At 34.7% G+C, this 15,156-nt stretch overlaps 2 protein-coding genes across 2 annotated transcripts; one reads left to right on the top strand and one right to left on the bottom strand.

Moving 5' to 3' along the window:
* Positions 1–494: 494 nt before the first annotated feature.
* On the bottom strand, positions 495–1,069 carry LOC120198583 (SKP1-like protein 14). The gene has a single exon (XM_039199891.1). The coding sequence runs from the start codon at positions 1,041–1,043 to the stop codon at positions 495–497; it is 549 nt and encodes a 182-aa protein (XP_039055822.1). The 5' UTR covers positions 1,044–1,069.
* A 1,539-nt stretch (positions 1,070–2,608) lies between these two features.
* Positions 2,609–4,496, top strand: LOC120198452 (ammonium transporter 2 member 5-like). Its single transcript, XM_039199798.1, has 3 exons — positions 2,609–3,208; positions 3,383–3,668; positions 3,967–4,496. The coding sequence occupies exons 1-3, from the start codon at positions 2,609–2,611 to the stop codon at positions 4,494–4,496; spliced, it is 1,416 nt and encodes a 471-aa protein (XP_039055729.1).
* Positions 4,497–15,156: the final 10,660 nt, after the last annotated feature.

Genomic DNA, 15,156 nt, shown 5'->3' with positions numbered 1-15,156 from the left:
AGTACCAACGTATAATTTTAATTACGAATTCTAAAAATTATATTGCAAATTTAAGAATATAAAATTATAAAATTTTAAAGAAATAAAATTAAATTATCAATAGAAAATAGAAATAAAATATTTAAAATATACGAGAATTTTTAAAATTTTAAAAAGTATGGCATGCTCGATACTCCTTTCTGTCTATCCCTGGCGAGAGATGAATCGTGAATGGCAACCTGTGTTATTTCGGTTGAAGGAAAGAGACGATAATGTACAAACAGGTGGTGTGTGAAATGCAGACTTGACTATGGACATAACCAAAAGAGTAAAGCATAACTTGAAATTGTAGAAGAGGATGATGTTACTGATCATGACACACGAAAATCAACCACCGGCCATGTTATTTTAATTAAGAGATCAATCAATTTATTTTACCCATATATGATGATGCCTTATTCAAACCAATCGATCATAATCATCGTTCTTAAATGCTACTAAACAACATTAATCCATCAGATATCATCGTCAGGATCCACATCTTCGAAGGCCCATTCATACTTTTTACGAAGCTCAGCCTCTTCCTCCGGCGTATAATCGTTCTCCACCCCGAAAAACCTCCGTACATACTCCACGCTCTTGTTCTGGATCTTATCCGCCACCGCTTGCGTCAGCATTTCCAGCAGTTCTTTCGCGTCCAGATAATTGGCAGCCAACATCATCTGCCACACTCCCTCGTTGTCTAGCGTATTGAAAAACTCTTGATCGAACGCCTTGGCTTCCTCGTCTTCTTCGTCTTCGGACCCCAAGTTTATGGTCTTCCGCGGTTTCCGGGGTTTTTGAGCTTTACGAACCAAATGCCACTTGCTGTATTCGATGATCTTCGAGAGGTACTTGGATTCGACGTTCGGGAGTGGCATGGGCTCATCACAGGTGTCCAGATTGTCTTCGAAGAACGTCTTGACGATGCCGAATTCCATCGCTACAGCTTCTTCCAGTTCGAATTCCTGCTCGTCGGCGGTTAGGAGGATGATTTTCTTCAGCTGGGGACTGTCCGTTGCCATTTTGGATTAAGGTTGGAGATTGCCAACTAATTGGGATTTTTAGAAATTAAATTTTGTTGATTTGAGATTTCTGAAAGTTCTGAGTTGATGCAAATTTATAGGTTCGAATTTAACTGAATCAATGGATAATTAATCTCAAATCATGAAATTTGCCTTGATTTTATATATGCCATGGGAATTTATCCGTGATGAAATTGTCAACATTATTTATTTTTCGGGTAAACTATGAATTTCATCACTCAATTGTTCTCACTCTTATTTCATTCATTAAAGTTTAAATTTTTTCAATTTAACCATTAAACTTAAAAATCAATAAACATTATCGATCTTTTTTTTTTTTTCATTTTTAATAAAATTAAAATTAAATTTTTGTTAAACTTTAAGCAAGACATAAAACATTCCTAGAAAGGAATATTGTTAAAGACATGTGATATCAATTGATTAAACGTATTATATCAATAAAATTTTAATAAAATTAAAATTTTAGATTAATGTACGTGACAGTCTTAAAATCCATGTATTAAGTAGGTAAAAAAATTCAAAGACAAAATAAGTTTAAAAAAAGTTCAAATGCCAACTAATTAAATACTTAAGATTAAATTAAACGACTTATTTTAAAAGACACTAGATATCTATTGATAGATTAAATATAATATATTAAAAAAATAATAAAAACAAAATTTTAAATCAATGAATGTGATTTTTAAGTTCAACTATTAATTAAGTGTTTAAAATTAAATTTAAAGTCATATAAGTAAAAAAAATCATAAGTCAATTAAATATATAAGATCAAATTCAAGGAACAAAATATCCATTAACCTTAATTTTGACACATTGATTATCAATTATGAATTGAATTTTCTAGTTAAACAATTTAAAACAAAGTATATTGTGGGTGTATAAACTCATTAAATAGTTTCAATGGTTAGCGAGAGTATCATTATTTTTAGAGATTTTGAATTCAAACAATAATATTGTGGGTGTATATTGTTAATAATTAAAAAAAATTCTAAAAGTATATTACCTTATAATAATATTAAATTATTAAAAAAATGTAATTAGTATCCTACGCTAATGCATGTTGGTAATCCATATTCCAAAGTAAGTATTGGCATCTTGATTCACTGTGCACGGTAGAACCAATGCCATTGCCAACTAAAAACACCCACCGAAACTCTTGTTCATTTCCGGATGGAAGTTAAGGAAGCAACGTACAAACAAAATAAACTTGATTGACCTTTTGATCTCATCATCGAAGCACCCTAAGCTTCTTCATCATACAGTCGTAGACAACACGAATTTTATATATCGATCCAATGCCAAATTCACTTTGAAATCATCGTTACAGTTGTTTGTACAATTCGATAAAAGCAATAGAATATCGAGCTGCTGCTGCTGCTGCTAATGGCAATGAAGCTTTTAGAAAAAGACAATAAAGATACAGTAGAAATAGCATTGACAGCTGATCGACATCATCGAAACGATTCATTCCCTTGTTATATAAATCCCAGAAACAAAAATAACATTTCGTCTATTAATTGGTTGCTAATTTTCCAGAGAAGAAGATGGCAAGTTCGTTTTCGCTCCCTCCTAATCTAGCCGCCAATGAAGCCAGCCCGGAATGGATGAACAAAGGCGACAACGCATGGCAACTCACGGCAGCTACACTCGTCGGCCTCCAAAGCATTCCGGGGTTAATTATTCTTTACGGAGGCTCGGTGAAGAAGAAATGGGCAGTGAACTCGGCTTTCATGGTGCTCTATGCTTTTGCCTGCGTTGTTTTCTGCTGGGCGGTCTGGGGTTACCGGTTGTCGTTCGGGGAAAGGATGGTTCCGTTCTGGGGGAAACCGAACGTGGCGTTGGACGGGGTGTATCTGATCGGAAAACCGTTTCTGGGGAAGTTTCCGAACGCGACGATGGTGTATTTCCAGGGGGTTTTCGCTGCGATAACTCTGATTCTGATTGCCGGAGCGTTGTTGGGTCGGATGAATTTTTATGCATGGATGATGTTCGTGCCGCTGTGGCTGACATTTTCTTATACGTTAACGGCTTTTAGTATATGGAGTCCCCATGGATTTCTTACGAAGATGGGGATCATTGATTATTCGGGTGGATATGTCATCCATTTGTCTTCTGGAATTGCAGGATTCACTGCGGCCTACTGGGTATGATTCGCCATCTTATTTTTTAGGCTTAATATATTTATACATCCTCAAACTATAGTCCATAATCCAAATTAGTCCTAACCTTGAAAAGATTCTAATTTGGATGTAATAGCTACTGAGAAAATATTTGCCTGTAGCAGCTATGAAATCATCGTTTTATTTATATTGGAACAGGTTGGGCCACGTCTAACACAAGACAGGCAAAGATTTCCTCCGAACAATATCCTGCTGATGTTGTTCGGAGCAGGGTTGCTGTGGATGGGTTGGACCGGGTTCAATGGAGGAGATCCTTATGAAGTCAGCGTCGACGCTTCCTTGGCCGTCATAAACACTCACATCTGCACCGCTGTCAGCTTGCTTACATGGCTACTACTCGACAGCGTCTTCTTTAGAAAGCCTTCCATTATCGGTGCCGTTCAAGGCATGATCACCGGTTTGGTCTGCATCACCCCTGCTGCCGGTAAGTACTACACAAGGATGAATTGAGGGGTCCTAGAAGTGTGATCGTACCTCTGGAAATTTCAAATCCTCACGTAGTTTAATTATTTTCTTTATATTTTTTTTATCAATGATCTAATTCCGTACCCTCATAAATTTTATAATTTCGAACTCTTTTAAATTTTAATATAACTTCTTAAATTTTTTGACATAAATTTTTGTATCTATCTATGAATATATATATATATATATATATATATATATATATATACACACCTATGCATATAAATATAACATGCAGATTAAATTGGATGATGTAGGAGTTGTACAAGGATGGGCAGCAATAATAATGGGGCTTTGTTCCGGCTCTATTCCATGGTTCACCATGATGGTTGTTCACAAAAGATCCGAAGTGCTTCAAAAGGTGGACGACACCATGGCGGTGTTTCACACTCACGCCGTCGCTGGCAGCCTCGGAGGCATACTTTCTGGCATCTTTGCTGTACCGAAGCTTAACGGGTTGTTCTACGGTGCCCCCGGCCACTACATTGGCCTATTTTACGGACTGGCGGATGGGAGAACACACGATGGGTTCCGGCAGATAGGAGTTCAGTTGATTGGGATATTGTTTGTGGTGGTAGTTAACGTGGTGAGTACAAGCATAATCTGTGTTGTGGTGCAAGTATTTGTGCCTTTGAGGATGTCTGAAGAGGACATGGAGATTGGTGATGAAGCTGCTCATGGTGAAGAAGCATATGCCATTTGGGGTGATGAAGAGGAGAGGCTTGACCCTAAATATGAATTGCCCAAAACCAAAGCTCCTGGTCAAGTGGAAATGACTTGGTCATAATATGCTTTTGCTTTAGAGAATAAAGGCCTTTTGGAGTTATGTTCTGTCCACTTTGTTGTAATAGTAAGTTATGGCACACAAACGAGTATGGAATTTTACGTTAATTTAACGAAACAAATTAGTTTAAATAAATATATATTCGATTTATTTATGATCACAAATAAATTTATTTATGCATATTCAAATTCGAAGCCTTTAGCATAACCATACCTAATATATCATATCAGACAAAAAGGCAAAATCCCATAGACAACAATTGAAGCAAAATAAAAAATAATGTGTTTTTAAATCTTCATGAATATGTTTGTTTGTAGGGGTTTTTTTTTTTTTATCAATTTTGGGGCTCTTTGTTTGTTTAAATTTTTAGCTTTAAATCTAAATTGTTAATGATTTAAGTTAAAAGGAATGTTGATCTTTCTAGAGGATTCAAGTTTAAATAATTATGTTTACAAGATGTGTGTATTGTCAATATACTAATTTTTTAAAATATATTATTTATAATCACCCCTAACTGTTTAGGAAAAAAATCGATATAATTTAGATACTTATTTTATATTAAAATCATAAATTAATTTAGATGAAACTAAGTGAAATGGATGAATGGTCGAGATCCTTGATTAGTAATTGGACCAAAACACAAATAGTGAGATGTGTTGGGAGTGATGATCCGATCAATGATTTGTATTGGTTTATTTGGAAAATTAATCCTAGCCATCCATATTTTATAAGGAAAATATTTTATCATTTAAATTACTTTTTTTGACTTATTTTAATTAGAGGAGGGAGAAATTTTCTTTTTCTCTTAATATGTATTGACCTCATATTCTAGGAGATTTGGGAGGTGTTTGAGAACTTTTTAATTACTTACTCTATAAATGATTAACATCCTTTAAATTACCCGCCCTTACCAAATGAGATATTGTAAAATGATCTTATATTTTCTTTGCTACCTTCTTCCCCCCCCCCCCCCCCGATAATATAGAAAGAGAAGCAAGACTAATCCATGAAGGCTTGGTCTTGATGAACTAAAGCAGCCACCTCCCTAGGAGGAACCTGATGAATTTCCATCCCTATCGGACGTCCTCTAGCCAACTTGGCTAGCTTGTCTGTCACTTTGTTTCTCTCACGACAAACATTACTTTTTTTCGTTTCCTGGTTCTTCTCCAAAAAATCACGGATCAACCCGACCATCGTATTACCATCTCCCGCATTTGACAGCTGAGTAAGAAGTTCCACTGCCATAACACAATTCGTTTCTACCTTAACTTTTCGGAAACCAAGATTCCAAATATAAGATATGGTATTAACTTTCTCCCAATCACAAAGTCACTATAGGATGGGCATGGGACCCGAATCCGATTGGTTCTGACCCGATCAGATCGGGTTTTTTTAATTCGGGTTCGGGTTGGGTTGGGTCGGTTTTTTAAAGATGATGTTTGAGTCGGGTCGGATTCGGATTTAGGGTAAAAATACCTGACCCAACCAAAAAAATATAATTTTATCTTATATATTTAGAGATAATTACAATAATACCCCTCTAAATATTGTTTTTTTCAATTAAATCACTCTTTTATTGAATAAAAATAATATTTCTTATTTTTTTGGGTCGAGTCGGATCGGATTAGGATTTTATCTCAAAAAGTCGAGTTGGGTTCGAGTCAGGTAAAGTGTATATATTTTTCGAATTAGGTCGGATTGGGTGAAGGATGTAAAATTTTCGAGTCGGGTCGAGTTGGCCCAAAGCCGACCCATGTCCATCCCTAACTATGGTCAAGTGCTCTAGAAGAGAGAGAAGAATTGAAGATAAAATATTAAAATTAAATCCTGTAAAATAAATATTATATTTTATCTTATAAATAAATGATTATATGTTTATCGAACATTTAGAATATATAATATGATTTCTTTAAAGTAAATGAGTTTTTTTTTCACCGACTCTTTCTCTTCATATTTTCATTCTTATTTTTCGTGAATCTTTTTCTTATACTTATGTTTATATAGGTTGATTAATGATTCTTCATCTAAATCAATAGAAATGAACTACAAATCATCGATAATACCTCTCTTTTCGCTGTCTGAACCACCACCTCATTTAATATACATCAATACATAATATGTATTTAATTTATTAATTGAAAAGGATATAATTTAGAGACCAAATAGACTATTAAATCAATTTATAAAAAGGATAGCTATCAACGTAGAATGTATGAGTTTTGTCCGGGAAGCATGATCCGAACTTGTGGCGGGAATTACTGACGACGTTGATGAAATCCTGGGTTTCCGGTCATAATTATTTTTTAATTTTTTTAATATTTTATATTAGTCTTACCAGGATGGTGCTGTTGTTCGTTCATACTTAAACCGTTAGAACGGCAACGGTGGCCGGTGTTGGTTATAATCGTGGCCGGCGTGATGATTGGGATCTAGGTTCTTTGAGGCTGAGGAGAGAAAATGAAAAAAAAAAAGATCAGGAAGGATAATATATATTTATCTATAAAATTGAGTTTATATAAAATTTTGCTGAAAAAACCGATTTAAGAAGAGTTTAGTTCTTCTCGCTTAATCCTTAGTACTAGACAATTTTTTTGATGGAGAATATATTTTTATAAAAAAATAATTTTTATAAAAAAATATATTTTCTTATCAATATCACATCTTTTCATGTTAACATTATATATTTTTATGTTAACATCACATCTCTGCATGTTAATATCATATCTATTTATGTTAACATCACATCTATTTCATATTTACATTTCATCAATATGAATTAATATATATAATTAATTATAATAAAATTTAAACATTTAATAGTATTAAACATAATTGCTATTATATTTATATATAATATAAATAAAAAATTAATATCAAATCAAACATCCAATTATCTAATAATTAATATTTGAAGGATGAAGTAAAAATACAAAAGAATTTAGAATAAAACATAATTAAGAAAAAGGTTTAAATCAACATATTTATAATTGGGCCAAATCAAAATGTAAAAATCCAAAAGGGCAAGGCCCTAGCGGCCCGTACCCACAAGATAATATTAAAATAAAACAATTAGAATTTTATTTGTGAAAATAAATTTTCATTTTAGTATGTGAGGTAATAATTCTAATTTCAAATATTAATGAAATATCTTTAAAATATATTTAATCATGAGCCGATCTCTACATGGACTAGTGATATAAGCTTTTTTTTAAATACATATTTTTAAATTAAAATAAAATAGTTAATTAAATTCTTTATTTACCTTTTCATTTTAGGATTTTTCTGATGCAATGATTAATTTAAATTAAATTATGTGATAATTTATCATAGAGATTGTTTATAATTTAATTTATTTTATTCACACTAATTTAACATATATTTCATTGGACTAACTAGTAATTGATAATTCTTATTTTTTTAATGATCTACATTTTAATAATCATGTAAGTCAATCATTTTAAATGGATTTTAAAATAAAATACTAATAAAATACTAACAACGGGGGAAGACGTAGCTATTCTCTTCCATTTTGAGTGATTTTCCTTCCTTAATCGATGTAGGTTTTATGGGGGTTTTGTTGAGCTATGTCTGGTGAGGTTCTTAGTGATTGGCGTAAGCTTTTTGCGGTGGGGATTGACCAAGAATTGCAGTTCTTCCCACCTGAGGTAATTGAGGGTTCCTGTGTTGTTAAACCGACAAAGGAAGTGTTTGACGAGGGGATTTTAGATTGGAAATATGCTCTTGTTGGCCAATTTATAGGTTCGATTCCAGCTTTTGGCTCAATCCAGAAAGTTATCTCGTAGTTATGGGGTAAGGCTACTTCGATCAAGGTGAGCATTGCTGGGCAAAATTTGTACGTATTTTCATTTGCTAATTCGATTGCTAGGGATTGGGTTTTAGATAATGGTCCATGGCATGTACAACATAAACCGATTTTTCTTTTAAAGTGGGAACCTAATTTGAAATAGCTTCAATTTGATTTGAGTCGTATGCCTATTTGGATTCATTTATACAATGTACCTTTGGAATTATACTCTAGGGTGGGGCTTAACTATATTGCTAGTACTGTAGGGAAGCCCTTTTATATGGATACTATTACTACAGCTCGAGAGAGGCTTGAATATGCTCGAGTTTGCATTGAGATTTCTGCTGGGTCTCAAATTCAAGATAGTATAGATGTTATCTTGCGTTATGGTATACTGATAAGAATTAGGGTCTTAGTTCCTTGGATGTCTAGTTATTGTACTGACTGTGGTCGATTCGGACAATCTGTGAAGCTTTTTCCTCGAGGGAAAAGAACTGAGCAAGTCTGGAGTGTAACAACCTCAATATCGGGTTAGTGACTAAATTGTAAAACTTTAGAATTTGGTGACTAAAGCAGAATAATTGAATAGTATTGTAATTTGGTATAGGGTTAAATTGCAAGGAAGATGGAATTGGAGGATAAAATAGTCATTTCCATGGAAAATAATTAAAGAAAAGATATATACTAGCTACACGTGGAAGAGATTGAAGAAAAACAGAAGGTTCCAGAGTTCTTTTATTATCTTATTTCTCCACACGTGAAGAGGTCAAAACAAAGGTGAGATTTCTCATGAGCTAATTGTTTGCTGGAATTTAAATTTTGTTCTGATCATTAGATGCTAATTAAGCTTGAGGAAAGCTTAAGTTGCTTTAAAACAACAAGATGAAGAGTGTAGGAAGAATTAAAGGTTAAGAGTTCTTTAATGGAATTTTGAAATAGAGTTCATAATTAGAATTGGAGGTTGAATTTGACTTGTCATCGACTTAATCAAGACACACGAAGTGTTAGAATTAGATTTAGAACATGTTGGAATTTGAGTGAGATTCTTGAACTCTATGTGGAGGATTGAATTTTGAAGTTTAAGAGATATTGAATGGGTATAAATTAGTTTAAGTAGGTGTATACAAGTTAGGGATATTAAAGGGGGTGAAAGATGAAGAGTTGAGATGACAAGAGAGTGAATTTCGTGCTTAAAATGTAATTTCTGGGTTATGTGCATCTATGCATCTTCAATGTGTATCTATGCACTCTCAAATAAATGAACATCAAATGCAATTAGAACATCGAATGCAATTAGAGCATCGATGCATGAAGAATGCATCGATGCACCCCCTTAAAACAAAAATATCGAATGTTATTTGTGTACCGATGCATAGATAGTGCATCGATGCACATATTAAGGGATGCATCGATACACTATAGAATGCATCGATACATACCTTTATTAAGAGATGAAATTAGCCTTTCTTTTCGTCTAAGAAGTGATAATTTAGAATATATCGATTAATATATTGATATGTATCAATGTATTATTATGTAGATATAGAACGTAATCTTGTTCTGGAACAATCGAAGGATTAGAATCGAGTCAAAGCAAGGCTAAGGTGAGTGCATATCTCATATGAAATTGTATTGAGATAAGACTTGCGATGAGTCTATCTCTTATAGTTAAACTTATGATTTCACATTCATGTACATGCATATTTATATATGTATTAATGTTATAGTACTTTCATGCATAATTTATTCATGCTTTAATATGAACTTATTTGAATGAATGCATTATATGAGAATCCATTCAGGTATGGGAAATAATGAAAATGATCATGTGTACTCATATGAAGTGAATTATGTGTTTATGTGAAAAGTGATAGAAGAGATATGAAAATGAGAATTGTATTATAATTAAGCCCATGTTACTTAATGTGAGAGATGTAGGTATAATTGGCATGCCAAGAGTCGAGGGATTATCAGTGATCCTTCGGGACATAGTGGTCCTTCGGGACATAGTGGTCATTCGGGACAAATATTCAGTGCCCCTAGTGGGATTTTATTCGAGCTATGGTGACATCATTGTGCACAACCTCAGTGTACTCGTGTACATTCTGTTCTCAATAACGTACATGGGCGATCCAAAGATAAATTAAAGTGAAACTAGCATAAGAATACAAGTTTTATATATGTGAATATTATCATCATATATGTTATAGTGTAATAGATACATGCAAGTTGAAATGTCATGATTAATGGTAAGAATGCATGTTCATGAATTCATTATTATATGTGTATACATATATTTATGTTATGTCTCAATAAGTCTGTGACTTATCGTGTAAGTGATATACACGTAGGTATCAGGAATCAGGAAGAATAGAAATAGGAGTGACAAGAACAACAACACTGCTAGAAGATCATATCAGAAGTAACTGATAAAGTATGTATTTTGTTGTGTATAGTGTGTTGGCATGTAAGAAAAATGTCAGTTATGAATGCTTTGATCGATTTTGGTTATTTTGGTCAATTTATGTAAATAAATTACCTTTATTTTAATGAAAGTTTTAAATTTTCCTTGAATTTTGTCAAGAGTCAAAGTTTGAAAAGTCAATGTGACACCTTAGACTCGTATTCGGTCGGGTACGGGTTGGGGGTGTTATATTTAATGGTATCAGAGCTACGGTTTAGTCGATTCTTGGTATAAACCGGAGTTTAGAGTGTCCTATAAAGTATACATGCCAACAAAATAGTGAAAACTTCTGATCTGATATAATAATAAGTATGTTGTTTTGCTAATGGAACGATATGGTTATTTTTTTATATAGTTGTTTGGATATGGTAGTTCTAGAAGTGAAGCGGGAGATGATAGGCCCACTGAAAGTAGTAATTCACCTACCTCGGCCAGGCAGAGTGAAGATCAGATACCCTTTGGAGTGCCTGTAAGTGATCAAGATGTGTTCTTCAGAACACTGGACGCGGTATTGGCGCGTTTTCAACTTTCTGTTACTTCAACTCTAAGAATGAATGTTGCAAAGGAGTTGAAGGGTTTAGGAATACCAGAGTTTAGGGGTGAAGTCAAAGAAGGTCCTGTTGCTGCGGACCTTTGGCTTAATGACGTGAAAATTATGCGTGAAGGACTTCATTGTTCTGATGCTGACAAGTTGGATGGAGTAGTCTCTTTGCTCCGAGGGCAGGCGAGATCAGAGTCAGTTGCATCTTCTACGAGGGGATCAAATCAGATGAGGGGTCGATAGATACAATCAGTGGGATCTGGAGCTGGGAGATCTAACCCAAGTCAAGTCAGTCAATGTCCACATTGTGGAAAGAATCACTCGGGGATATGTAGGATGATTTCTGGAGCCTGCTTTAAATGTAGGGACACCAGTCATTTTGTTCGGGATTGTCCCATGTTAGCTAGTGAATCTACTCAGCCATAAAGGTCTGCCTCGGCTACCCATAGGGGAAGAGGTAGAGGCAGAGGAAGAAGTCAGTCATAGTCCTCAGCTCTACAAGAAATACATTCTACAGCTCGTGTGTATAATCTCAAGACTAGCAAGGATCGAGATGACCCAGAGATTATCGCAGGTATTTTTCAGTTGTATGACAAGAATGTGTTTGTACTGATTGATTCGGGGTCTACTTATTCTTACATTTGTTGTAAGTTAGTAAAAGAATTGAATATTCCATTACAAGCTACTAGTAATGAGGTGATAGTGACTAATCCGTTAGGGCACAATACTCTTGTCAATATGATGTGTCAAGGGTGTCCCATACGGATTCAGGGAATTGAATTCCCTGCTAATCTGATGGAATTACCTTTTGACAAATTTGATGTGATACTGGGAATGGACTGGTTATATTGTTATTACGCTAATGTTGATTGTAGACTGAAAAGAGTAACGTTGAGAAGTTCAGGAGGTATAGAAATTATTGTATTTAGTGAAGGATGAAACTCATTGGCTAATGTAATATCAGTGATGTCGGAAAAGAAGTTATTGTTATAGGGATGTCAAGGGTTTATTACTAGTGTGTTGGATGTTAGAGCTAAGGAGAAGAGGATTGAAGAAATTCCTATAGTTAGAGAGTTTACCGATGTTTTTCCTGTAGAATTACTGGGTTTGCCTCCAAACAGAGAGTTAGAATTTCAGATTGAGGTAATGTTAGGAACAACACCTATCGCCATGGCACCATATAGAATGGCCCCAAAATAGTTACAAGAATTAAAGATCTAATTATAAGAATTACTGGACAAAGGGTTTATCAGACCGAGTGTCTCACCATGGGGAGCTCCAGTTTTGTTCGTAAAAAAGAATGATGAATCCATGCGTCTTTGCATGTATTATAGACAACTCAATAAAGTGACCATCAAGAACAAGTATCCCCTCCCCCGAATTGACGATTTATTTGATCAGTTAAAGGGAGCTTCAGTGTTTCCGAAGATTGATTTACGTTCTGGTTACCATCAATTGAAGATTCAAGATAAAGATATTCGAAAGACGGCAGTCAGAACGAGATATGGGTATTATGAGTTTATTGTTATGCCATTTTATAGTTACGAATGCACCATCTGCTTTCATGGATCTCATGAATAGAATATTCTAACCCTATTTAGATCGATTCATAGTGGTGTTCATCGATGATATTTTAGTATATTCAAAGTTGGAAGAAGAACATAGTTTGCATTTGAAGATTATTTTACAGACTTTGACAGAAAAGAAGCTTTATGCTAAACTTTCTAAATGTAAATTTTGGTTGAAGGAAGTGACGTTCCTTGGACATGTGATTTCTGCAGAAGGAATTCAAGTGGATCCCCAAAAGATTAAAGCCATTTTAGAGTGGGAAGTTCCAAAGAATGTGTCAGAAGTTCGAAGTTTTCTAGGGTTAGCAGGCTATTACCGAAGGTTCGTTAAAAACTTTTCGATTATAGCATTACCCCTAACTAAATTATTGAGGAAGGAGATAAAATTTGTGTGGACTCCGGAGTGCCAAGAGAGTTTTGAAAAGTTAAAGAAGATTATGACAGAAGCTCCAGTCCTAGTTCAACCCGAGTCTGGCAAGAACTTTGTGGTATATAGTGATGCGTCTCATAACGGTCTAGGATGCGCATTAATGCAAGAGGGAAAAGTGGTAGCGTATGCATCGAGACAATTAAAACCGCACGAAAAGAAGTATCCAACGCATGATCTAGAGATGGTTGCAGTAGTGTTCGCACTTAAGATCTGGCGTCACTACTTGTATGTTGAACGTTGCTACTTGTATACTGATTACAAGAGTTTAAAGTACTTGATGACTCAGAAGGAGTTGAATTTATGACATAAAAAGTGGGTGAAATTTCTCAAGGATTACGATGTTGTAATCGATTTCCATCTGGGGAAAGCAAATGTAGTAGTAGATGCCTTAAGTCGAAAGACGTTTGTAGCCTTACGAGCTATGGATGCCAGACTATCGTTAAGAGAAGACGGTGCTATATGTGCGGAATTGACTCTCAAGCCATCATGGCTAGATCGAATTAAAGAATTGTAAGCTAGAGATGAAAAGTGTTCAAAGAAGTTACAACACATAAGAAATGGAGAGGTTACGGATTATGAATTAAAGACTGATGGGAACCTATATTGTCAAGAAAGATTAGTGATTCTCGATAATGATGAATTGAAGAAAGACTTATTAACGGAAGCTCACTATAGTCCATTGACCATGTATCCTGGAGGAAACAAAATGTATATGGATCTCAAGAGTTGATATTGGTTGCCTGGAATGAAGAGAGATATTACGGAATTCATATCCAAATGTTTAACGTGTCAGCAAGTTAAAGTTGAACATCAGGTTCCGTCATGATTATTGCAACCAAAGTCTATTCCTCAGTGGAAATGAGAGAATGTAACAATGGATTTTGTAACGGGGCTGCCTTTGACTCCGAATAAAAGAGATTCAATCTGGGTGATTATAGATAGATTGACTAAGTCAGCTCACTTTATTCCAGTACGAGTTGGCTTTTCCATGGATAAGTATATCGAGCTATATATCAGGGAGATTATATGTCTACATGGTGTACCTGTTTCTATTTTTTCGGATCGAGATCCTAGGTTTACTTCATGGTTTTGGAAATCATTACATAGAGCATTGGGAACTCGGTTGAACTTTAGTACAGTGTTTTATCCTCAAACCGATGGACAATCCAAGCGAATAATCCAAATTTTGGAGGATATGTTGAGAGCTTGTGTTATCGAGTTCAAAGGATCATGGGAGAGGTACTTTCCACTTGCCGAGTTTGCATATAACAAAAGTTATCAATCAAGTATTAAAATGGCACCTTATGAAGCTCTTTATGGAAGAAGATGTTGTACACCCCTAAATTGGTTCGAGCTTAAAGATAAAGAAATTCTTGGTCCTGAGTTGATCCAGGAAGTGGAAGAAAAGGTCCAAGTAATTCAAAGTAATCCTAAAGTAGCAGCTGATAGACAGAAATCATACGCGGATCTAAAGAGTAAAGAGATAGAATATCAAATTGGAGATAAAGTGTTTCTCAAAGTTTCTCTTTGGAAGAAGGTGTTGAGGTTTGGTCGAAGAGGAAAGTTAAGTCCTCGGTTCATTGGACCTTATGAGATCGTAAAGAGAGTTGGACCAGTGGCATATCAATTGGCATTGCCACATGAAATGGAGAAAATTCATGATGTCTTTCAGGTTTCAATCCTTCAGAAGTATCGATCTGATCATTCCCACATTGTGACTCCAGAAGAAATCCAAGTTCAACCGGATTTAACGTATGAGGAAGAACCGGTTCAAATCTTAGCTCGTGAGATTAAACAATTAAGGAATAAGACTATTCCATTGGTTAAAGTCTTGTGGAGGAATCATAAGGTATAA

This window comes from Hibiscus syriacus, unplaced genomic scaffold, assembly GCF_006381635.1.
Source record: "Hibiscus syriacus cultivar Baekdansim isolate YM2019G1 unplaced genomic scaffold, ASM638163v2 tig00117056_pilon, whole genome shotgun sequence".
Classification (NCBI taxonomy): domain Eukaryota; kingdom Viridiplantae; phylum Streptophyta; class Magnoliopsida; order Malvales; family Malvaceae; genus Hibiscus; species Hibiscus syriacus.
The sequence above is the reverse complement of the archived record's forward strand: the minus strand, read 5'-3'. Positions and strand labels throughout refer to the sequence as shown.